We start from the raw sequence: 26,564 nt of genomic DNA on the forward strand, positions 1-26,564 counted from the left end.
AGGAAGTGACGTACTTCATAAATATGCACGAGACTCTGGTGCAAAGTATCCACAATATATAACATCTACAAAGCTTCGTAAACACATTGCAACAATTGCACAGATTCTTAATCTTAAAAAGTGTGAAATGCAAAACATTGCCTCTTTTTTGGGACATGATCTCGATGTGCATAAAGAATTCTACAGACTTCCCGATTCAGCTCTAACAGTAGCCAAAACAAGCAAATTATTTATGGCTGCAGATAAGGGGACCTTAAAAAAGTATTATGGAAAATCACTTAATGATATTGAAGACCTCTCTGTTGAGGAAGACACTGATGGTGAAGAAGTGGACAAAGAATCCATGATTGAAGCAGTTCCCGGAACAAGTTTTGACAATGAAGAAGATAATTCTGGTGAATTATCTAACAAAATAACTCAGGTTAGGAAGGCTAGGAAATTAAATGCACGAAGTAGGATGCAGTGGTCTGATCTGGAGAAGGAAACAGTGAAACGATTTTTCTCTAAGTTTTTATTGTTGAAAAAAGTTCCAGGGAAAACTGATTGTTTGGATTCCATTAAGGTGTCAGGCGATATACTAAAGGAACGATCTTGGAAACAGGTCAAATATTTTGTCTATAATATTGTGAAGAAGAACAGACATTCTTAAGTTACCTGTCCATCCTTCATAAAATCAGCATTTACAAAGTTTGTATATGAGTGAGTGTATTGATTCACATGAACCATCTATATTAGGTTATTATTTCGCATAACTGATTTTAGGTATCAATATTTGTGAAAAAACAAAGATTGAATCTTATTGGTTCAAAGTGTATTGTTATTACATTTTAGTGCTCTCGTCTCCATAATTCAACCTTCATTGTGTTAAAAACTTTCATTCTTGAGTGAATTTACACAAAATCAACATTTTCAATTTTTTTTTACCATTTTTGTGCTTTAATGCTATTTTTCCTATAATTTCATATGTTAATCACTTTATATCAATGCTGAAGGTTCAAGGTTTCACACAGAAAGTAACTTATTTCAAACTAACAATGTTTGCTCAATAATGTTAAAAGTACAATTTTTATAATACAAAATTTAAATGGCCTAAATACTTTACTTTTGTACTTTGAATGTTCCATTTTTCTTAATTTTATATATTTGATCCACTGTGAAATTTAGTAATACAGATTTTAACTTTTCTGACACTGTACTAACATATATGTGTTCCCATATTGTTCTTCCACTTTTGCATGCATCTATCTTATTGTACACATATATGATGTACCGGAAAGTACTGATTTCTTTAAGATTTCACCAAAAATGTCCATATTTTCTAATTGTATTTTGGCGCAATCGCAACACTACTGATATTTATTATTTCAGATGAAAATTAGCAATGTAACAGAATTTGTATGTTCGAAAGCAGTAGGAGCGATTTTCATGCAAATAACCTGCATTGACATAACATTCAAAATAATAACACTAGGGAACAAATGAAATATTTTTTTTTGCTTCCAGAGCGAAATAAGTTGCCTCTTATGCAAACAAGTGTGCTGAATTCAAAAATAACAAAAAAAAAAAAAAAAAAATGCTCTAACACGCAAGATTTTATTTTTACAGGTAGATTTCAGTATACATGGAAATGTGCGTAACAAATGTACAGAGCCATGAATTGTACATCATGTAAGTACATGTAAATAATATAAAGTATCATTTTATAAGGAAATTAGCAATCAACCACTAGTCAGAAGTAATTAGCTTGCTACAGATAAGGAAATTTGAACAATACAAAAGCATACGTTTACTTGAGAATAGGTAAAAAATGTCTACCTTTCAATGAACGTCTCTTATATTCAGTGCTACTTTCTCGTTTCGTATTCCAACAGTAATCCCCTAACATGGCTGGGTCCCATCGTCCTTGGTAACGACGTTCCATGTCAGAAATGTCCTGATGGAACCTTTCCCCCTGTTTATCACTTACATCACCTAAATTCTGTGCAAAATATTCAAGATGAGAATGTAGAAGATGAATTTTTAAAGACATTCAGCAACCCATTTCTTTGTAACACCTCGGTAGCTCTGAAACTAGAAATTCATAGTTCTCTTCTTTTTTGTTTCTCAGGAATCCATTCACCACAGCTTTGAAGAAACTCCACGCTGCCAGCTCGACATCGTGGAGCTTTGATTAAAAAAAGTTGTCTTTCAGGAGTTTTCTAATTTGTGGTCCCACAAAAATACTTTCCTTCAGTTTTGCTTGTTGTCTAGTTCAAGAAAAAAATTTGGAGGTAACGAAATCCACTGCCATCTTTATTCAAGGTTTTCACAATGTTCTTCATCAATCCTAATTTAATATGTAGTGGCGGGAGAAGAATCTTCTTTGGATCAACAAGTGCCACATATTCCACATTTTTTCTCCAATTTGGTATTCATCCCTCATTCCCCAATCTTTAACTACAAAATGACGACTTGTGTCGCACAAAAAGCAGCAATGTTTCGTAAAAACTCCCTGTAATCCTGTGAGCAAGGCAATAACCTTGAGATCAGCACAGATTTACCATTCATATTTATTATAATTTACAGCTGCTAACAAAGCAGACATTGTTTCGTATGTTTCCTTCGTATTTAGAGCATGGAATAAAGGAATTGATTGCCATTATGCAGCAATACAGCTTTCATATTTAATTTTGATGAGTCTATGAACAGTCTCCAATCGGGTACTGATTGTCGAACACCGAACTCATTCATTAAGGAAACGATATCTACACAGAAGCACATATTTTCTCTCATTGTGAAATACTTGGAAAACTGTTAGTGACGGTTTCGATAAATGGAGATTTTTGTGTCTTTTGCAAGGAGTTTCCACTGCTGAAGCCTTGAACCAAGAATCTCTGCTTCTTTTTTTCCCAAATTTAAATCGCGTATAAGATCACTTAGCCCATCATGCATAATGAGGTGCACACCATCATCTTGTTCGTCACAATGGTATTCTACGTCGATTGATGTTGACGGCTCGTCTGCGGTATCTTCATCTGGTGCTTGCACAACCTATGTGCGTGTGTGGGGGGGTGGGGTGGAACTGGTAGTTCCTCGCTGTGGTGTACCGGTCTCTTATATATAAATTTACAGAACAACTTTTCGAATGAAGTAATTCTTTCCCTTTCTTTTCCAGGTAAACATCTAGCCTTATTTTCCAATGTTCGTATACCTTATACCTTAAATTTTATTTTATTAAAAATTGCCATTATGAAATTTTTTTACGTGTAGGAGAATTTTGAGGATTAGTTCCGCTTACTACACTACAAAACACATTAGAAACAGTCATTACTTTCACGGGGGCAAAAATCATGTTCCCTAGTGTAATTAGTACACTTTTTATTCATATCCAAAAATCATATAGGATATATAAATACAGGATCCCTGAGAATGAAAAGTCATTTTTGTGATTTAGAATGTTTTATTAGGTTCGGCAACACAAACAGTTTCTATAGTAAGTAAGAACTGAAACTAATTTTGCATTAACTGAAACACATACTGGACTTTTCGCTATGAGCTTTCAATATGCACACCACACAAAACACAACAGATCGTAACAAAACTCACTAGTTAGTCTGATGTCCTTGGTCTACCTGATGATTTTATTTTCTCCACACTACCCATCTTCCATAACTGTGCGAACCATCAATCGATACTGTTCTTCTGCAGTGAACGCATTTGAAATTTGTGTCTAAATTACCTCTGCACTAGCTACAGATTACAAGCATTTTTCTCTTGCATAATGTACATTGCTTTACAACCCACTAATTTATACTGCAAGTTCTTCCCTGATAGTGCACAAAGCAAATTGCAGTTCTTGCAGTTTTGATTCCTTATTCTCCAAACTTCAGCATGGTGAATATCACGATTTTGAGTTATGTTATTGTGTTAGCTGAGTTCAGGTGTTTCAGTGTATGAAGAAGACACTCAGTGCATGTGCAATTAAAATTTACTCTCTGTATTGAGAGCTTTAAAGGACTGAGTTTGTAAATCATTTTATCTAGCAAAGTATGAAACTATTATTTACATTATCACAATTTTCATGTTTTCATCTTCTGATCATGATGCTTTTTTTTTTTAATAAAACTTGTAAAATTATTACCAACTTACTGGAATAAAAAATGTTTCTTAATGTAGAATTTGATTTCAACTTACTACCTTACTACCATTTAATAATATTTAGCATACATGAGGTAAATTAATAATATTATTTGTTGGAATGTGCGTGTATTGTATATGCACATTACTAAGAGTTGACTGGTTCATAATTAAACGAACATTTCTCGTACCATTAGGTTAACTGAGACACTTGAGATCATGATTGAAGGAATTGGACAAATAAGTGTACATTAAAAGTTTTCCAGCATTTTGTCTCTGTTAACCGACGAAAACATTGGTAAAATCTCATGTAGATGGCTGCAAACCGATTTTGACTTCCAACTTCCCAAATGTAAGTTCAAGTGAGATCTTAACCTATAAGACTAAAGGATGAGCAAGAAGAAATTTGAACCAAGGAAGAGCTCATAAATTTCTCAATGCTCAAATGTGTGATGAATTTTTTGACACCTATAGTATGTTGCAAATATACAACAAACTCAAATTGACCGATTTTTCATCATATTAATGACAATCGACATATGTTCTTTATGGTTTGGGAGACTTGATCATCATTGTAGATTATGTTTCCTTCAAACATAAGTATCACTGACAACAATTGGAATATTACGTAAACTACTTTTGTTTTTTCAACAAATCCTGTACCATTAAAATGAATGTTTAGTCGTTGAACAGCTAAAAAATTCTGAAAACTTCAGTTTGAGTACAGATGGGTAGCATTTTGTCTTTTATCATACTATGCACTCCTTTACCTAAATTATCTAGTGTTAACAGTGATGCATATGTAAAAGTAAACAACATTCTACTTGTAACTTACTTAATTTCTTCTAGTATTTCAGTTGTAATAGACTAGTACTCTGAACTAGTGTTAGGTGAATACAAGGGAACAATTTGGATCAAATGATTTGCGAGGTACTGTTGCACCTTCCAAAAATTTAGAATTATACAGTAGACCCCTGTTCCTGCATCACGGCTGGCATATCTAAATGCACATTTATCTATATTGTATATGTTTATCTCTTAAGAAAAGAATTTTTAGCTCCAGAATCTTGTGGTTTCCTTGCCACATTGATGTAAATGCTTTTTTCACTTATGGCAATACAGTAACGCAAATAACTCAAGAATGCTGCTATCATAATATGACATACATATTCCCCACTTAGCTGTTTGACTTAGCTTACACAGAGTTCAAAATCCACCTGTTAATGTAGTGTAAGCACATTGGATATACTCATGGGCATCCGGAAGGGGGACAAGGGGGGGTTGTTGTCTCCCCTCTGGATAATGAAATTCGACCAAAAATTTTGTATCACACACACATAATTGTATTCTAGCCACAATAATATATGTTAATTATTGCACGAACACCATAAATTCAAAATTAAGCAATGTTTTTTTTTTAGGGGATAACACTATTTTTGGGGAAAATGTGCCTTGCTTGCCCCCCCCCCCTTGAAAAAAAATACCTTCCTTGCCCCTCCCTGGAAAAAATCCTGCGGACGTCCAAGGATATACTTATTAAATAACAAAAAGTTCCCCAATTAAAATGTTTGTCACACAGTTCCTCACATAAGAAGAAGTTCCCCGGTTAATGGATTCTCACCACATTGAATACACATATGAAAATCACACAAATTCCCCAGTTGGAGTTCAAAAGTTCCCCACTTTAGATGTTTAAAAAGACACAGTTCCCCGTTTGACAGAAAGTTCCCCTCTTGGTGGAAATGAACCTCATTAATTACACTCATCATCATAGTTCCCCATTGGATAGGTTTTAAGCTTGTAAGTTCCCCAGTACACTGGTTTAATAACAGTTCTTGATTTCTCGTGAAAATGACATTTTTCATTCATATTTTAAAATTTGAAGTATCAATTCGACCTCAAGGATGTCAAATATCATAGTAAGATATCAATATTTGATGGTCCCCACAACAAGGTTTTCCGATAGGTTCCCCACATTGACCTCCCTGCAATCTGTGATGTGTTTTGTGTGTGTCTTGTGTAGTAGCTGTGCTGTCTAATGTGTGTGTGTTTGTCTTGTGTAGTAGTTCCTCCATTCATATTGGGGGTTAGGCGTAGAGCTGACAACTCTGCACTGTAAAAAGACATGACAAGGCAAGGCCATGGATGCTCCCAAGGTAAAATATTCCGCAGGTAAAATAGTCCCCCATTCGGATCTCCGGGTGGGGACTACTTTGGGAGGTCCCTGGACTAAGGATAAGATCTACATTAGGATTAGGGATATTAAATTAGGCACCTGGAATGTTCTGAGCCTTTACTGGCCTGGGGCATTTCAGTGTACAGTTAATGATATAGTTAACTATAAATTAGATGGAGTAGCTGTCCAGGAAGTTAGGTGGCCAGGAGAAGGGAATTGTAAAACTAAGAATTATACTTTTTTCTATGGTGGTACTGAAAATCATAATTTTGGAACAGGCTTTTTCATAAATAATTAAAACAGTAGAATTTATTAATGATAGGATATCATATGCAGTTTTACAGGGTAGGTGGTGTAAAATTATTTTAATAAACATACATGCACCAACGGAAGATAAAGATGATAATACTAAAGATGACTTTTATACAGAGTTAGAACAGGTCTTTGATAAATTTTCTCAGTATGATATGAAAATTCTGTTATGTGACTGTAATGCACAGATTGGCAAAGAAGAGACATTTAAACCCACGATTGGTAAAGAAAGTCTTCATGAATTAAGTAATAATAATAGTATAAGATTGATTACTTTTGCAACCTCAAAGAATTTAATTGTGAAAAAGTACCACTTTTAAACATAAAGATATCCATAAATATACCTGGTCTTCTCCAGACGGTAAAACTCATAATCAGATAGATCATATTCTCATTAATAAGATAAGGCATACTAGTATAATTGACGTTCATTCGCATAGAGATGATGACTGTGCCAGTGACCATTATTTAGTAATTGCTAAATTAAGAGAAAGACTCTCAGTGATAAATCATAAGCAACCATATCTAAAAGTTATAAAATTTGATAGAGGAAAGTTTGCTGATGAAAGAATTAAGAAAGATTACTAAATTAAACTGTCAAATAGATTTGATGTTTTGCAGGATTTAAATGATGATGAAAATATAAATGAGACAGACGTAAATAAGAATTGGGAGCACATACGTAATGCAATAGAATCAGCAGCTAAAGAAAGTATAGGATACCATAAACCAAGAAAAAGTAAGCCATGGTTTGATATTGAATGTCATAATCTAATAGAAATAAGAAATCAGGCTAGACTTAGGTGGTTAAATAATTCTGATGATACAAATCTAAGCAAATATAATAGAATAAAGTGAGAAGTTAACTTACTTTTAGAAGTAAAAAGAGAGATTACTTGAAAAGCAAAATTAACGAAATTGAAACAAACAGCAAAAATAAAAATATCAGAGATTTATATAAAGGTGTAAATGAATTTAGAAATGGGTAGCAACCTAAAGTAAACTTGATAAAAGATAAAGACGGTGATTTTCTAGCTAAATAGATGGAAGAACTACTTTAATGACCTTTTAAATGTCAATGTAGGAGATAAATCAGAAGTAAATGAAGTACACACAGCAGAACCTTTAGTTCCAGAACATAACTTGACTGAAGTTAAAGATGCTATTAAAAGGCAAAATAATAACAAAGCACCTGGCATTGATTTAATACCAGCTGAGTTAATTAAATATGGTGGAAATTCGTTAATATGTCAAATTCATAAATTAATTTGTTTAATATGGAATAAAGAAGAAATCCCTCAACAGTGGAAAGAATCCATAATTGTTCCTGTGTTTAAAAAAGGTGATAAAATGAACTGCAATAATTACCGTGGAATTTCTCTACTCTCAACAACATACAAAATATTGTCTAACGTTCATTTAACAAGACTAACCACATATGCTAATGAAATTATAAGTGATTATCAATGTGGATTTAAACGTAACAGATCAAATTTTTCACATCAGACAGACACTTGAAAAAAAGTGGGAATATAATCAAAATGTCCATCAGCTATTCATTGATTTCAAAAAAGCATATGATTTGGTCAAAAGAGATCAATTATATAATATATTAGTAGAGTTTGGAATACCTAAGAAGCTTGTTAGTATGATAAAAATATGCACCAGTGAAACAGAAAGTAAAATTCGTGTGGGTATAAATGTGTCTGACAAATTTACAATTCATGATGGGTTAAAACAAGGAGATGCATTATCTCCATTGTTCTTTAATTTTGCCTTAGAATATGCTGTTAGGAAGGTAAAAGAAACTAAAGAAGGACTAAAATTAAATAGTATGACTCAGTTGTTAGCATATGCAGATGATGTAGACTTACTGGGTGATGATGTGAATACAATTAAGAATAATGCTAAAATATTTTTCAAAACTTCTAAAGAGATAGGTTTGGAAGTTAACAACGAGAAAACTAAATACATGCCGAAACCAATTGTTAGGTAATAATCAAAACCTAATTATTGATAACAACTCCTTTGAACCAGTTTCCAAATAATACTTAGGAGTAATATTAACAAGTGAAAATTATATTAAAGAGGAAATAAAAAGTAGGCTTAATGCAGGAAATGCATGTTACTTCTCTCTTCATAAACTTTTGTCTTCTCGTTTAATATCTAAGGAACTAAGGAACTAAAAGTTAAAATATACAAAACAGTAATTTTGCCTGTGAAACTTGGTCCCTTACATTGAAAGAGGAACATAAATTGAGAGTATTTGAAAATAAGATCCTTAGAAAAATATCTGGACCTAAAAGGGATGAGGAGACAGGTGAGTGGAGAAGGTTACATAATTTAGAACTACATAATTTGTATTCATGTCCAGATATTATTAGAATAATTAAATCCAGAAGACTTAGGTGGGCAGGCCATGTGGCACGAATGGGAGAGGAAAGAGGAGTTTACAGGATTCTTGTTGGGAAACGTGATGGTAAGAGACCTGTAGGAAGGCCAAGACGAAGATGGAGGGACAACGTTGAAATGGACCTAAAGGAAATCGGTAGGGATCGAAAAGAGTATATAGATCTTGCTCAAGATAGGGACAGAAGGAAGGGTTGTGTTGCTGCAGCCATGAACCTTTGGGTTTAAGAAGGCTAGAGAGTTAGTTAGTTGGTAATGATTCTCTTTACTGTGAAACCTCACAAACTATGATGAACCTTGCGGGTAAAAATCTTTGTTGTAAATTGAACAATTGAAAAGCTTCTATTTTGAGTGAACATTCATATGTACACTAAGATCTCCTATATGGACAAAATTATTATTGCAAATTTAACAATTGAAAGGTTTATCTTTAACGTGAATACACACATGCTCATAAAGATGAACCTTACGGGCAAAATCTTTGTTGCAAATTGAACAATTGAAAGGATTCTCTCCAGTGTGACCCCTCATATGTGCATTAAGATGAACATTATGGGCAAAATCTAGCTTGCAAACTGTACAATCGAAAGGTTTCTCTTTAGTGTGAACAGTCATATGTACACTAAGATGATCTTTACGGGCAAAACCTTTGTATCAAATTCAACAATTGAAAGGTTTCTCTTTTGAGTGAATATTCATATGTACACTAAGATCTCTTTTACGGACAAAATTTTTATTGCAAATTGAACAATTGAAAGGCTTCTCTCCAGTGTGAAGCCTCACATGCGCATTAAGATTAAATTTATGGGCAAAACCTTTGTTGCAAATTGAACAATTGAAAGGCTTCTCTTTTGAGTGAACATTCATATGTACACTAAGATCTCTCTTACGGAGAAAATTTTTATTGCAAATTGAACAATTGAAAGGCTTCTCTCCAGTGTGACCTCTCACATGCTCTTTAAGATTAACCTTAGAGACAAAACCTTTGTTGCAAATTAAACAATTGAAAGGCTTCTCTTTTGAGTGAACATTCATATGTACATTAAGATTTCTCTTACGGACAAAATTTTTATTGCAAATTGAACAATTGAAAGGCTTCTCTCCAGTGTGACCTCTCACATGCTCCCTAAGATTAACCTTAAAGGCAAAACCTTTGTTGCAAATTGAACAATTGAAACGTTTCTCTCCAGTGTGAAGCCTCACATGTGCATTAAGATTAACTTTATGGGCAAAACCTTTGTTGCAAATTGAACAATTGAAAGGTTTCTCTTTTGAGTGAATATTCATATGTACACTAAGATCTCTTTTACGGACAAAATTTTTATTGCAAATTGAACAATTGAAAGGCTTCTCTCCAGTGTGAAGCCTCACATGCGCATTAAGATTAACTTTATGGGCAAAACCTTTGTTGCAAATTGAACAATTGAAAGGCTTTTCTTTTGAGTGAACATTCATATGTACACTAAGATCTCTCTTACGAAGAAAATTTTTATTGCAAATTGAACAATTGAAAGGCTTCTCTCCAGTGTGACTTCTCACATGCTCCCTAAGATTAACCTTAGAGACAAAACCTTTGTTGCAAATTGAACAATTGAAAGGCTTCTCTTTTGAGTGAACATTCATATGTACACTAAGATTTCTCTTACGGACAAAATTTTTATTGCAAATTGAACAATTGAAAGGCTTCTCTCCAGTGTGACCTCTCACATGCTCCCTAAGATTAACCTTAAAGGCAAAACCTTTGTTGCAAATTGAACAATTGAAACGTTTCTCTCCAGTGTGAAACCTCACATGCTCAGTAAGATGATACTTAGATACAAAATCTTTCTTGCAAATTGAACAATTGAAAGGATTCTCTCCAGTGTGACCCCTCATATGCGCATTAAGATGAACTTGATGGGCAAAATCTAGCTTGCAAACTGTACAATTGAAAGGTTTCTCTTTAGTGTGAACAGTCATATGTACACTAAGATGTTTTTTACGGGCAAAACGTTTGTTGCAAATTGAACAATTGAAAGGTTTCTCTTTCAAGTGAACATTCATATGTGCACTAAGATGGCTTTTAAGGACAAAATTTTTATTGCAAATTGAACAATTGAAAGGCTTCTCTCCAGTGTGACCCCTCAAATGCTCCCTAAGATTAACCTTAGAGACAAAACCTTTGTTGCAAATTGAACAATTGAAACGCTTCTCTCCAGTGTGAACCCTCACATGCTCAGTAAGATGATACTTATAAGCAAAAACTTTGTTGCAAATTGAACAATTGAAAGGCTTCTCTCCAGTGTGAAGCCTCACATGCAAATTAAGATAAACTTTACGGGCAAAATCTTTGTTGCAAATTGAACAATTGAAAGGCTTCTCTCCAGTGTGAAGCCTCACATGCGCATTAAGATTAACTTTACGGGCAAAACCTTTGTTGCAAATTGAACAATTGAAAGGTTTCTCTTTTGAGTGAACATTCATATGTACACGAAGATATTTCTTATGGACAAAATTTTTATTGCAAATTGAACAATTGAAATGCTTCTCTCCAGTGTGAACCCTCATATGCTCAGTAAGAAGATACTTATATGCAAAATCTTTGTTGCAAATTGAACAATTGAAACGCTTCTCTCCAGTGTGTACTCTCACATGCTCATTAAGATAAACTTTACGGGCAAAATCCTTGTTGCAAATTGAACAATTGAAAGGCTTCTCTTTAGTGTGGACTCTCGCATGCTCATTAAGTTTATCTTCACGGGAAAAATATTTATTGCAAATTGAACAATTAAGAGGATTCTCTTTTGAGTGAACTTTCATATGTATCCGAAGAACTCCTTTACGGGCAAAGTTTTTGTTGCAAATTGAACAATTGAAAGGCTTCTCTCCAGTGTGACCCCTCACATGCACATTAAGATTAAATTTACAGGCAAAACCTTTGTTGCAAATTGAACAATTGAAAGGCTTCTCTTTAATGTGAACAGTTATATGTACACTAAGTCCTCCTTTACGGGCAAATTTTTTATTGCAAATTGAACAATTGAAAGGCTTCTCTTTAGTGTGGACTCTCACATGCTCATTAAGGTGACCTTCACGGGAAAAATATTTATTGCAAATTGAACAATTAAAAGGATTCTCTTTTGAGTGAACTTTCATATGTTTCCGAATATCTCCTTTACGAGCAAAATATTTATTGCAAATTGAACAATTGAAAGGCTTCTCTTTTGTGTGAACTCTCACATGCTCATTAAGATAAATTTTATGGTGAGTAAAATGTCTCCCTTGTGTGGGAACACTCATAAATGTATTACGCTCAGCTTCTTGGACAAAAATTTTCTTGGAAACTGGACAATTAAAAAACATCTGGGGTTCATGGGCTATCAAATCTCCTTTGTCAGGGAAAGTGTTGTTGGAGATGGGGGCTATACATTGCTTTCTCCTGTTATTAGGCTTAGAACCATCAACATGTGCCTTGCTTGCAAGGGTTTTTGTTGCAGGTTCAGCCTCGAATTTTTCTTCTCTACTAATACATTTTGTAATTTCTTTTGGCTGCTCTTGTTCTCTTAAGTTTCCTGCAGACACTGTCAAGTGTGGAACTGACCTTGGGACATCTTGTACCTGTTCTTCCACATAGTTCTTGATCAGGTAGCTGAAAAAAAATATGATACAAATGTATTTTTACACTCTAAGTAAATAATGAGAATGACACATGTACAAATGAATGAAAAGAAAGGAGAGAAGAATAGACAGTTGACTGGGATGTATGATTGGTTCGGAGTGAAGGACATGGTAATGTAGATTAATATAACTTGCACAAGATAAAAACCAGACGGTGAACAATTAACATATTTAATATAAACTGGACGTTATGTCCGAAACATTCAAATACATTGAACCCATGATATATCAAGAATATACACAGAATACATCTGCTTATGACTTATCTTCTTCTGGCCGTGAAGTCCATGCCTTGTAGCCATACGCTTAATACCTGGACCGTATCATCCCTCCAGGTGTCCCATAAAAAAAAAATCAGGTATGCTGATGACCGTATCGATCTGGTGGGCGGCGAATCCTGGTAGACCTTCTCGGAGACGAGTGAGGTGTGCTAGGACCTGGTCCTGGGTATCCAGCTCTGCCTGGGGTAGGTTCTGGTACTGTTCCACCGGGATTTGTTGAATTTCTATTTGGTATTGTAACGTTGAAGTCGTCGTCATCTGCAGTGTCACGTGAAACACGTCTCTTCAACCACCTGGGATGTACCACTCGTTTGATTCCATCTTCCAACATTATCTCGTAGAGGATACTATCCCCAATTCGACGAATGACAACTCCTGGGATGTAATTTGGAGTACCGTGCTTAGGTGATTGAACCCAAACTGCTGAGTTGATGGCGAAAGTACCATATCTCGATGAAGAATCGTTCTGAAACTTTGCTGACTTCCTCGGCTTGAACGGACACTCACTCGACAGAGGCAGATTGTTTGGTTCCCACCAAAATCTGGGTCGGTGTTTCAATACCGAAAGTGCTGGCAGGCTTCCTTTTCCACCCAGTCGCGTGTTCCGAAGGATGAAAAGAAGGTTGGCGATCCCCATATCAAGTTCAAGCATGCTCAGATTGGGTTTGTCAGTTATAAGCTTGACAAGAGCGGTTTTGACAGTACGAACGTATCGTTCGGCTAAGCCGTTGCTAGGGCTGTGATAAGGTGGTGAAGTAACATGTTTGATGCCATTCTTAAGGCAGAAGTTACGAAATTCGAGAGAAGTGAACGTTGGACCGTTGTCGGATACGATAGTATTTGGTATCCCTAGCGTGACGCAAGATTGCATAAGCCAGCGGATCGTTTCCTTTGTGTCCAATGTGTGTACAGGCCATACTTCTGTCCACTTGCTGAAGGCGTCTACTATCAGTAGGAACTTACGCCCTGCAAAGAAAAAGTGGTCTATATGCCATCTCTCGTTCACGTACGAAGCGAGAGGTCATGAAGAATCGGGTCCGTTTCGGACCTTAGGAGCATTTGCTCGGCATGTATTGCAGCTCGCTACAAAATCCGTAATCTCTGCTGACATGCCTGGCCACCAAAATCTGGATAGACACAACTCTTTCATACGAGTTGAACCTATGTGTCCATCGTGTAAAGCTCCAAGAACTTCATTCCGTTTAACTGTGGGAATGATAAGTCTACCCGACCACATGAGCGTTCCCTGCTCGTACGTAAGGTGAGCTCTTCTTTCGAAGAAAGGTGCGAGCTTCTTCCGTTCGGCGGACGTGTCGAGTTGATCTGGCCAACCATTTACTACACATGAGACAACTAATGAGAGCAGTGGGTCTTCTGAAGTAGCGTTCTGTATAGAGTCACGTGAAAGAGGAGGTACAGCGTCTTCAATGGACCCGAAATATGCATGAAGTTCTTCTTCCCCAGCTGGTATTGTGTCATGTGTTTGCGTAGGTAACCTGCTTAGCATGTCAGCTACTTCTACCTTGCTGGAATGAATTACATTATATTGGTATGAAGATAAAAGTAGAGCCCATCTCATCAATCTATTGGATGAATGTTTTGAAATGGCTCGATCCGGAGAAAATATAAACTTTACAGCACGTGCGTCTGTAACAATCTCGAACTTGGATCCGAGTAAAAATTTGTTAAATCGCTTGATACCGTGAACTATGGCTAGAGCTTCTCTCTCTACCTGGGAGTATCTCCGCTCCATCTCACTGAAGGTGGTAGAAGAGCAGGCGATAGTCTGTAGACCGCTTTCAACTCGATGACACAATTGTGCGCCACAGCCGAAAGGAGAGCCATCAGTGATAAGTACAACTGGCTTTGTTGGGTCGAAAGGCACAATAGGATTTACCTGTCGAAGTTCCGCCATGATGCTGTCGAACTCGTGTTGACAGTTATCGTCCCAGTTCCAAGCGACGTTTTTCTTGAGTAAAGAAAGTAAAAAGTGAAGTTTCGAAGCTAAGTTCGGTACAAACTTTCGATGAAAGTTGATCATCCCGATGAAGGAACGTAATTGTGATTTGTCTTGAGGTGGTGGAGAATTTAGGACGGCCTCCAAGTTCTTGTCTGATGGCCGTATACCAGTGACGTCAATCTTGTATCCTAGGTACTCGATAGATGAGGTTAGGAATTGACTTTTGCTGGCGCTCGCTTTGACATTGTGTTTGGCCAGAGGATTCAGGACATCACACGTGCGTGTGAAGCATTCTTGCAATGTTTCACCTCCGATGATGACGTCATCAAAGTAGAAAGAAACTCCGGGAATGTCATCTAGAATCTTCGCTAGGACCATTTGAAACAGATCTCCACTTATGTTTATGCCAAAAGGTAGTCTGTGAGGTTTATATAAGCCCCAGGGTGTGTTGACGACAGTGATGCGTTTGGCAGCTTCAGAAAGTTCCAACTGTCCGTAAGCCATTTGAAGGTCAATTACCGTAAAGTATTTACACCTGGCCAACTTAGAGAAAATATCCTCGACTCTAGCAATGGGAAACTTGACGTTTTCAGTCATTTTATTCACCGTTCCTGAGAAGTCAGTGTAGAGACGAAGTGAGCCATCTTTCTTGGTAACAACGACAAGTGGTGAGGCCCAATCAGAATATTCGACCGGTTCCCATAACCCTACTTTCACTAGATTTTGAATAGAATCCTGAACACGGTCTCGAATACCATAAGGAACTTCGTAATGTCTACGAAATATCGGTGCAGAGTTGGATCTCAGTGGTATATCGACCAAATAAGGTGCAATTGGCTTGGACAAATCACCATCAAAGATTTTCTCGTATCTAGAAGAAATTTCTCGCCTTAGGTCGTCGGCACCAGCGTTAGTAATAGTACCTTGTACTGTGTTAGTTGAAAGAACACTGGCTGTAACTAATAATCGCCTCCAAGATGGTTGAATAATGTCCAACCATGTACGACCGATCAATGGATATAAAGGTTTCTCCTGACAGAGAAAGACAGGTAAAGTATAATCTCTATTGTCTAAGTATAGTTTGACGGTTGTTTGTGCTGTAACACGTGCATATCCTTCGTTTACACCTCGTAATAGTAGGCTAGAATTACATTTAACATAGTGTGGAAACAACTGATCAAAATACTTCTCGTTGAAAAGAGTAACAGCAGACCCAGTATCTACTTCACATTTAACAATACACTTATTGATTTGGAGATTTATTATGAAGCTATCTGAACTGATTTGGTGCTCCAAAATGTGTTGAGTAGAAGTAACCAGTGTGGAATGATGACTGAGTGTATCAGTGTTGAGATGGTTGAAGCTGAACGTAGACAACTCATCGGATGTAGGGCTCCGTGAGGTTGAACTGGACGTTCTATTCCCGGCTCTATCTTTCTGCTTCTTTCTGCATCGTATATTCCAATGGCCTTGTCGTTTGCAGTAGCTACAGATTGCGTTTCTTGCCGGACATAGACCTTGTGGGTGATTCTTTGTGCAGTTGCCGCACTGGGAGTGAGGATTTTGCTTGGTAGCAGTTGAGTTCTGAGGTTGATTGCGGCTGTTCTGCTTCATTTCTCCCGGGCGCGAACTCGTCGAAGGGTCTGTGTGGCGATCTGGATTCATCCGCGTCAAATTTCTTGAGCTGGTGGTAAAAGTCACAGAATCTGCATTGTACTTATTTGAGAATAATTTAACTTCTCGTTCTAATAACTCACAATGCAAAGCAATTTCTTGACATTTAGCAAAGGAAAGATCACTTTCAGATAATAATCTTTTCCGAGCAGAATCTGAATGTATACCAACGATGAATTGTTCAACAAGTGCCTCATCTAAATACTGCTCATACACACATTTGGCTGCTTGTTGTTTGATTCTCACTACGAATTGAGTAACGGATTCTCCTGGAGACTGAATACATTTTCGAAACTTGAACCTCTCTGTAAACTTGTTTGTTTTGGGCCTGAAGTGCTGAACCATTTTGTCGTGAATGACAGCATATGTTAGATTATATGGCATTTCAGGAGCAGTAATATTGCGAAGTACTTGGAAAGCCTTAGGACCAATGACTGCTAATAGTACTGCTGCTTTTCTTTCATTTGCCACATTCTGGGCGAGACAGAGTTGATCAAAACGCATGAAATAACTCTCGATATCTTCATTTTCTTCAGCAAATTCGCTGAATGTAATGTTGAGAGCCATGTTGTTGAAACGTCAAATTATGTTAACTGATAGAAATAACTGAAAAATATAAAAGTTACGATGTGTAACTGAAACTTGCTTTTCCTTAAGCGTGTACAAAATTAGCAAACTGAATGTTACCTATAAACCACCGTCTTGTTGATTTGCTACATGAAATCGTACTTGTCACTATCCCGTGCCGATATGATTAGAATCCTTCAAATCTTCTGTTCACTGTTCACAGCGCCAAATTGATAGGTTCGGAGTGAAGGACATGGTAATGTAGATTAATATAACTTGCACAAGATAAAAACCAGACGGTGAACAATTAACATATTTAATATAAACTGGACGTTATGTCCGAAACATTCAAATACATTGAACCCATGATATATCAAGAATATACACAGAATACATCTGCTTATGACTTATCTTCTTCTGGCCGTGAAGTCCATGCCTTGTAGCCATACGCCTAATACCTGGACCGTATCAATGTACTCATGAAAATGTTCATACATGTATATTATTATGTAGAATGTTCAGCAAAAAATGTATCCTTAACCAGGACTCGAGCCCACGTCTCTGGCATTCCATGCCATTGGTCTACCACTGAGCTACCGAGCCGGCCTGACTTTGCCTGATTTTTTGCATCCACTGTTTTATCTGTGTGGAATCCTGTCGACGCTGCATTTTTACTTAAAGTTCTACGTAGTACATCTCCTATGTGTGCCTAATTTAACGTGTATTATTCCTGCAAGAATGAATACATAATATTTTTTTACAACTTAGTCAAAAAGTATTCATGTTTTTGCTGTAATTTTCATTAGGCTAGCCATGAAGCTTGGTGCAGATCAATAGTGTGACAATATGTTGTCGTTGCCTCTCACATTTACATTCACTCATTCCTTTTTTTTCTGTTGCAGGGTAAACAAGAGTTACTACATCCATATCTACTTTTGACCAGAGATGCCCATTTGACTAAAGGCAGCCACTGCACAGTGTCAAAACTCAAGGTCAACCTCCAGCCTCACATGGCCTCAGCCTCTGAACTCCATTTAGGCCTCACCTTCACTCTCAGTGCTCAAGGTCCACTCCTGGTCTTACATGACCTCACACTCATAAGTGTCTTGCAGGCTGGGAACCAGTCGGGGGGTTGAACATTTGGAAGAGTCATTCATTCACAGTAGTCGGAAATGCCTCAAATGATTCAGAAAATAATTAAGGTGCTTTATTTGCCTCACATTTTCAGCCACACTATGTCCATTGATTGAATTGGTATTTTAAGTCCACTTGATGCACAGTAAGGGTACTTGGGACTGGACCTACAGTTTAAAGTGGAATCCGAACCACTATGTGCCTCCAGCGGGTACCGAACCCGGGACCCCTTGATTACAAGGCAAGGATGCTACCACTGCACCATCGGGGAGGCCCACACTATGTCCACTCCAATAAAATTTATTAGGCACAAACACATGTTTACGTCTCTTTCATTACAATGCTTTCAAGATTGTAATTCCTTGTAAAGATGAATTTAATGTGTATTATTCCTGCTTGTATAAATATTCTCTACATATGTGGGTTAAGTCATAAGTCATGGCAATTATTATTTTTTATTTATTTATTTTTTTCGTGAACTGGGGACGACACAAAAATCTAAGATATACGTTTGAAAGTGTATGGAATGTACTTTTGAAGAAGCCACCAGATGAAGTCTGGATGCAGGAAACTCTCGTAGGGAAGAGGCAGAACACATGACTTTGGACAACAGTGTTTTATTTAGGCAGTTAACACTGCTCCGTATGAAGGCCTCCACCAACCTCACCACTGTCTGATAGGACACAACATGCACACCCAGTGCTTCCCGTAGCTCTGTATGGCATTCCCGATAAATTTTTATCATGGAGAACTGCTATTTTAACATACGAATGTTGCTCCTGCTTCATTACCTCCAGTTTCGAATGCTGTCACTCACCGACTGATTTTGTGTGGATGCTTACTACCCCAGCGTTGTTCACATACACCATCTGGTGGCTTCTTTTGAAAGTACATTCCATACACTTTCAAATGCATATCTTAGATTTTTCGTGTTGTCTCCTGTTTGTGAGAAAAAAAAAGTAGTTGCCATGACTTATGACTTATCCCACGTATTTACAGGTACAATTAGAAAAAGTCATTGTAAAAGGGAAAAATAATTTTTAAAAACTTGACAATTGAAAAATGAAGCTTCACATATTTCAGGTTTTCTGAGTTCTCAACATACCTGTACGTGCTCCTTTATTTCGGTCCCCACCTACATGAGTTCAAAATTCTGGATAAAGTATTCTGATATTTAAAATATTAGTGAGATATTATCTTTTTAACAAAAAAGTTCTCAGCTTAGTGAAATGATTATCAATCCACAAGTATCACATGTTTTTCTGGGCAGCCTTAAAAATGGCCATCTTCATAAGCTTCAGGATACTCTTTGTTATTACCTACTAGCAAATGCATGTGTCCCGCACTGTGGCCATGTGGTCTAAGACATCAGCCTTTGGGCTCAGGGTATGGAAAGCATGCTGGTTCAAGTTTCCTCAACAAGTGTAACAGCTTTTCTCATGAGATTTCGGCCAGTGCATGGGACCATGGCCACCCACCATCATGAGAAAATTGGGGAGCTGTGAATGAGTAGCATAACACAGTCGTGGAGACCTACAATGACTGGAGTTTGTTGTGCTGACCACACAACATTCCATTACTGGTTGGATGATTGAACACCTCTACTGAGGCTTATGGTAGTGAGGCATGCAGTCATCAGGTAGGGCCTGAACATTACGGACTGTTGCCTCGAAGGTTGAGAAAAAAATGGAACCAATGTCCATTAATATTTCTATTTGGTGTCTGTTGCTGTTTAAGATTGTATGTAATTTTGCCTTCCGCTACTCATTTGTTTTCTTTTTACTCCCGCTGGGAACCTCTTGTGAGCAAGCGGGATTCTGGGAGCGTGATATAGCAAAGCGACATGGTGCATGTCGGCTTGTGGCAGCAGGAAGGACATTTTCATTTAGCCTGTCAGTTGTGGGCTTTTGTATTCACCAGTGTGTGTGCAAACGTTTTACTATTATTGTATATAGTATGTCAGTTCATTAAAGAACCTGTATGAAATCAAATTTGTTGCTGTGTACGTGGTTCCAGCCCTATGGTAAAGCATCCAAGATGGCGTAAGTCCCAGAGTGAATAGTATATTTTCTTGGTGCTACCGGGAAGGATTCTTCAGAAAATTATGGTCCTCCGCATTCCGGATATAGTGACAGTTTGTGTTTCGTGCATTGAGCTGTGATCATCAGTTGTGAACATTTATTTGTCACAGTGCTAACCGTGAGCGTGTTACAGCAGAAATAGTGTTTTTAGTTTGCACACATACAGTGTTTTCTGCGCTTTCGTAATGGACATTGTTTCAATGCGCATTTTGCAGTGACCTTGAACTCGGTTGCAATAGCATTGGAATCAATCGTCATGGCACAGTTAAATCAGCTGTTTCAGGAACTCTTGTTTCGTCGTATGATGCAATTTTTCCTACGCTTTCGTCTACAGTTGTGTGACTAGATAGTGTCTTTCTTTGCGAACGCATGAAGCAACAGCTGACCATGAACTTTTCTTCAGCTCTTCAAGATTTTGTTGGAATCAATAATGAAGCTCTGCAGAGAAAAACACATTCAACAATCAGCTTCCTGTGAAGTGTTTTAACTGCGGCAGCGGTGAGTACAAAGGTCTGGTTTCTTATTAACATTCCTTTTCTTATTGTTTCATAGTTCCTTGCATTCTTGTGTTTATTTCTGTATTCAGTTTCGTTTCTCAGCAAGCATGGCAAATGTAAGAGCATTAATCAAAGATAGAAGCTCGCTCAAGGGGAAACTTACACTTATACAATCGTATGTCAGTACTTATGACGAATCCTCAGCAAAAATACAACAAATAAAAACCCGCATGGAACATGTAAATGCTATCTGGAGTAAACTGGAAGGCATGCTTGACACAATAGAATCAGAAACACCCGAGGGTGAGCATGACGTGGAAAAGAATGAAATCGAAGAAATGTATTTAGATTTAAACTCAAATGCAAACATTAATTGACAACCATGAAAAAGCAACATGTGCAGAAAACAAATGTGTATCTAAAACTTCAAATATGCAGGTGAAACTGCTGGCAATTGCATTACCACATTTTAGCGGTAATTACACGCAGTAGGTGTCTTTCAAGGACACGTTCGTGTCACTGATACACAACAATGTAGATATTTAAAATGTTCAGAAGTTTCAGTATTTACGCGTATCATTGAAAGGCGAGGCCTTGCATCTAATTCAGAACTTAACAATGACAGAAGCAAATTACACTATTGCTTGGGAGCAACTCAATGAACAATACGACAATAAAAGATTGATTGCAGCATCACATGTAAATGATATTTTATATATCAATCCAGTTGTAAAAGAGAATTGTCAGGAACTTCGCGCATTTACAAACACTACAGTTAGCTCTATTTCAGCGCTCAAACTGATAACTGAGGACATGTCGTTAGCCAGTGGCGCAAGAACGTTTTTCATTTGGGGGGGTACAAAATTCAGTCTCCCATATTATATATATACAACCTTGGTGACAATGAAGTTCGACCAGAAATGAATACGTGATTAAATGCACAGAGGCATAGGCGTGAAATGGGTGACCCGCAGAAGTGACGCATGTGTGTAAGAGGAGGCGTGTGAGCAGGCAAGAATCGTGATCCCAGCATGTTGCACCCAAGGTCACATACTATACACGTGACATTGAACTTTGACCAGGCACCAGACCCATACGGGAAATTCCAGATAGTGGCGCATTCGATGGAAGTATGACGTCTCGGACACGATAAGGGAGTCCGCCGTATATAAGCACGTGCTGTGCACCGAGGAACCGCAGTGCATCATCACCATGGCCAGGGGCAAACCTATTGACAACACCGTGAGGAGAAGAGTGGTGGAGTTGCAACGGGATGGACTCAGTGAACGGGAAATAGGGCGCCAACTGAACTTACCCAAGTCAACCATCCACTGCATCATCAAACACCACCAAAATACGGGTACTACAGAGCCAGGTAAGGCCCCCAGTCGAAAACGCCTGCTGAGCGTGTGTGACCTACGGATATTTAGGCGCTATATACAGACCAACAATCATGTTTCTGTGGCCGAATTACGACTGTGGACTCGAGAATGCTTTCACATTGAAGTGTCAACCACAACCATTCGCCGTTACCTACAGTGATGCGGTTACCGAGTGTACAAGGCGAAACGTAAACCCTTCCTTTCCATGTTGAACAAAAGCAATCTACTACGGTGGGCACGAATGTACCGGGGATGGACATTTCGGCAGTGGAACAGGGTTTTGTGGACGGACGAATCCATTTTCAATGTTGTGTACGGGAAAATACGGAAAACAGTCATTTGTCGGAAGGAGGAACAGAATGAAGCAAAATGTTATGCATGTCGGGTACAGAAACCTGCGTCAGTGATGGTATGGGGATGCATGACGGCATCTGGGGTTGGCCCACTACACGTCTGTGAGGGCATTGTGAATGCACACGCCTATACATGCATACTGGAGTGGCATCTTCCCACAGTGCGAAGGCAACTGTTCCACAGGCGGCGTCTCATCTTTCAACACGACAATGCCAGGCATCATACAGCGCGGCTGACAAGAGAATGGTTGACTCGCCATCATGTGCGAACTCTGCCATGGCCACCATCGAGTCCCGACCTCTCGCCCATTGAGAATGTGTGGCGTGTTCTTAAGCGACGTGTGCAACAGAGGGGACCCACGACAGTGGCTGCTCTTATCACCTGCCTGCAGGAGGAATGGCACCGCATCGATGTGGAATACCTTGAACGACTCGTCCCCAGCATGCCCCGACACATTGCCGCAGTTATTCGCCGACGGGGCGGCGTCACACCATGGTAAACAGGATCCCCTCTAACAGTGGTCGAACTTCAATGTCACGTGTAGATGGACGAAAATGTTTTATTTTGTGTGGACACCATACATTGCTGCGTTGCAGCAGAAATTTATGTTTTCCTTTGTTCCATGTAGCCTACTGAATAAAATATGTTCAGCATATGCATGTGTTCTCCTTCTTTCACAACGCACTCCTATATTTGTGACTGGTCGAACTTCATTGTCACTAAGGTTGTACATACACACACACGCTCGCGCACATATATATATATATATATATATATATATATATATATATATATATATATATACTACTTCAAAGGTAGTACCTATAGGTATGATGTGAAGGCATCGGAAATATTCCATTTTACAACAGCACACGAATTTCCTGTTCATTTTTTTAAAATTAAAAATTGGCATAAATAAATTTTATTTCTTTGTCTTCCTTAGTATTTATGGTCATTTTAAAAACAGATTTTAACCAGATAACAATTCCAAAAAATATAAATCTCTGGACCTTGTTCATGGGCTCCTTTTGAATTTAACGAAACGGAATATCAGGAGTTTGAAATGTGAAAATTGCGAACAGATACATCTATTGATTTTTAATGCAAGGTGAGATTAAAGGGGGTGAGGAGAATAGCCCCTCTCCTCTATCTTCAGCCATCCCAACCAGGAATAATTGTCTCTCACCAACTGGACATAGAAACCATATTATTGAATATATCATACTTATAGAGTTCACATCAGTTCAGTTCATTTTAATTTTACAGTCCCATAGCTAAGCATAAAAATATCTTTAAACAATTTATGGCAGATGTGTACCACATCCCATGCCTTTTAGAAGCCATGTATTCAGTATTTCCTCAGACATCTATAGGGTGTTGTATTTCTTTAAAAAATATTGAGTTGAGATGGTTCCCGATCAACTCGTAAGAGGTCTAAGTTTGGAATATTTGTAAAACATTTGACAAAGCATTTATTTGTAACATACCGGTAACTATTTGTACCTAACGACGTCTTTCAAGCACTGAAAAAATACTATCATTACATATACAAAACCGAAATCCTTCAGATCTCAGAGCAAGCAAGGAAAGCCAAACGCTCGAAAGTTGTTGTATTTCTCTTTTCAATCCTCGGTGGATAATATGAATAACCGGCCAAGGTTTCTTTTCGTATTTAATAGTATTAAATGCATGTACAGTACATACATGTTTTAAGGCATCTTGTCAATTCCTCGTTTCCGTGAAAAGGTGAACTTTGATGTAAGCAAAAGCATGTGCGCATCACAGTTAAGGATTTTCGCATCGACAAAGAAAATCCAAAACACATTCCCACCTCGCTGGCCTCTGTGGCGGAGGGATTAGCATAGTGCGCTATGATGTCAGAGGTCCCCCGGTTCGAATCCCGGCCTGGGCATTATTTGTGAGTGTCCCTTCATCAATTTCATCATACCATCACTCATCCTCATCTTCGCGATTAGCCAGAAGTGGCAGAAATGCGAAGTAAAATAAACCAAATCACTCAATCAAACATTCCCATCTCACTCAAAGACTTCGTGAATTCAATCAAAAATCTACCAATATCTACCAGCCAAATGTGAAATGTCATAAACCTAACCTTAACTGATTAGAAAAATAATTTAGAAGTTCTAAACATACTTTTACTTGCCTTATATTCCTTATACTCGCAATGCATTGCTTTCATGCAGAAAAATTTGCAAGAAATTGAATGACAAGCCAACTGGCAAACCATAGGACCTGCAGTGAGTTTCATTTATCCCGTGCATTCATTTGACTAATGTAATTTTCTTCCAGTTTGACTTTAGGGTTTAACTTCAAATGGCGTTGTGTTTGTGTTGCATTCGACATCAAAATTAGATTTTAAGCGATTAATGTCCAATTCTAAGTACTATGTCTAATACTTAGGTAAAGTAAGTTGTCGTCCTTTGATAAAATCACAAAATTCACCCTGTTCTAATGTCTAGGAAAGGGGAACCTTTCATTTGACCTAGGAATGACATCGAGATGAGACGAGTCGAGAATTGTCACAGCCTCCTCTCGTCTCCTGTGTGGTGAGTTTGAGTTGGTGTTTTAAGTCCACTTTATGCACATTAAGGCTAATCTGGACTGGTCCTACGGTTTAAAGTGAGATCCGAACTACTGTGCCATGTGCCTCCACCGGGTATCGAACCCGGGACCCGTTGATTACAAGGCGACGACGCTACCACTGCGCAATTGGAGAGGCCCTGCTCTGTGGTGAGGTCCTTCTCGTTCTTGTTTGTGCTCTTCTTTTGTTTCGGTGTCTACTCAGAAGTTGTTAAAACTTATATTCACTTCATGGGCTAATCGGGACTGAATCTGCAGTTTAAAGAGGAATCCAAAGCTCTGTGCATTTGAATTGTGTAATTGAAGGCGAGATATCTCGCCTTCAATTACAAGGTGAGGTATCTCGTCCTGACCCACGAAATGTTTAGTATAAGCAACACGTACATTGTGTCACCACTCAAAGTTTCAATAAAGCAAAACTTTTCTTAATAACGTTTTTCTGCATTATATCTTGTTTTGATGCTGTGAACCGTCGAAATACGGAATTATATTATAAATAGATTAAACCCGGCAGCACAGGCTCGCAATTGTTACTAATGCATTAACTTTGCAATGACAGTAAACAAAATACACGACATTTTGAAAAAAAAAAAAAGAAGCCAATAAATTATACGCTTGGTACGTCTGATAAGACACACAGTAATTTAAATTTATTTTAACCATTTTCTTCAAATATGATAGCAGAGTTTCGAACGAGATCATCTCGGACATCAAGTATCGCCTCGTTTTGATTTTGCAGAGATTTATCTCAGTCTCGTTTCGAAAATTGAGAGGAAACACAGACTTTTCCTGTCTCAGTATCATCTCTATGTTCAAAAATCTCTTAATATATAGATTAAGTATAGTTTTCCCTCTTACAAAGTTATGAAGTATGTGAGTACATTGTACCCCCCAATGTCTCGTCTCATTTGTGTAAGTATTTAGTTTCGGAAAATTCCATTTGAAAAATTCAAAAGAAAAGGTCAGTCATAGCCTATGCTCTTCTGATGAAGATTTATATATTATCTTTGAATCGACGCGACCGCTTCTTTTGAAAAGTGTACCCCCCCTTACGCAAAGGAGCATTCATCTGGAGCGTGATTTTCTGAGAGTAAACTTTATGTGATTCCATCGTTTCACAGAAATTTTACACATTTTTCATCTCCTTAAAGAGGTTTCCAAGAACACAGGTCAATTAACTAACTACATAGAAACAAGCACAAGGTAGTAGAATAAGTTTACAATGGTTTGAATTTCTGCGGTAGCTAAGTAAGATAAATTAGATAATGCTTGTAAGTTATAAACAATATACCTAAACCTTTTTTATTGAGCGAATTGAAAATATGTTCCTTTAACAGTAGCACCTTGCATCTGTCAAATTATC

At 37.7% G+C, this 26,564-nt stretch overlaps 1 protein-coding gene across 1 annotated transcript in view; it reads right to left on the reverse strand.

Annotated features, from left to right (window-relative positions):
- Positions 1-1,098: 1,098 nt before the first annotated feature.
- The window catches only part of LOC145999280 (uncharacterized), a 66,119-nt gene continuing 40,653 nt past the window's right edge, over positions 1,099-26,564 (reverse strand). The window contains exons 3-4 of the mRNA XM_083136218.1: positions 12,304-12,641; positions 1,099-1,151 (exon numbers count right to left, since the gene is read on the reverse strand). Coding sequence (XP_082992344.1) covers positions 1,099-1,151; positions 12,304-12,641 — 391 coding nt within the window. The remainder of the gene's footprint in view (positions 1,152-12,303; positions 12,642-26,564) is intronic.

Source organism: Lepisma saccharinum, chromosome 15 (assembly GCF_977018435.1).
Source record: "Lepisma saccharinum chromosome 15, izLepSacc3.1, whole genome shotgun sequence".
NCBI classification, from domain to species: domain Eukaryota; kingdom Metazoa; phylum Arthropoda; class Insecta; order Zygentoma; family Lepismatidae; genus Lepisma; species Lepisma saccharinum.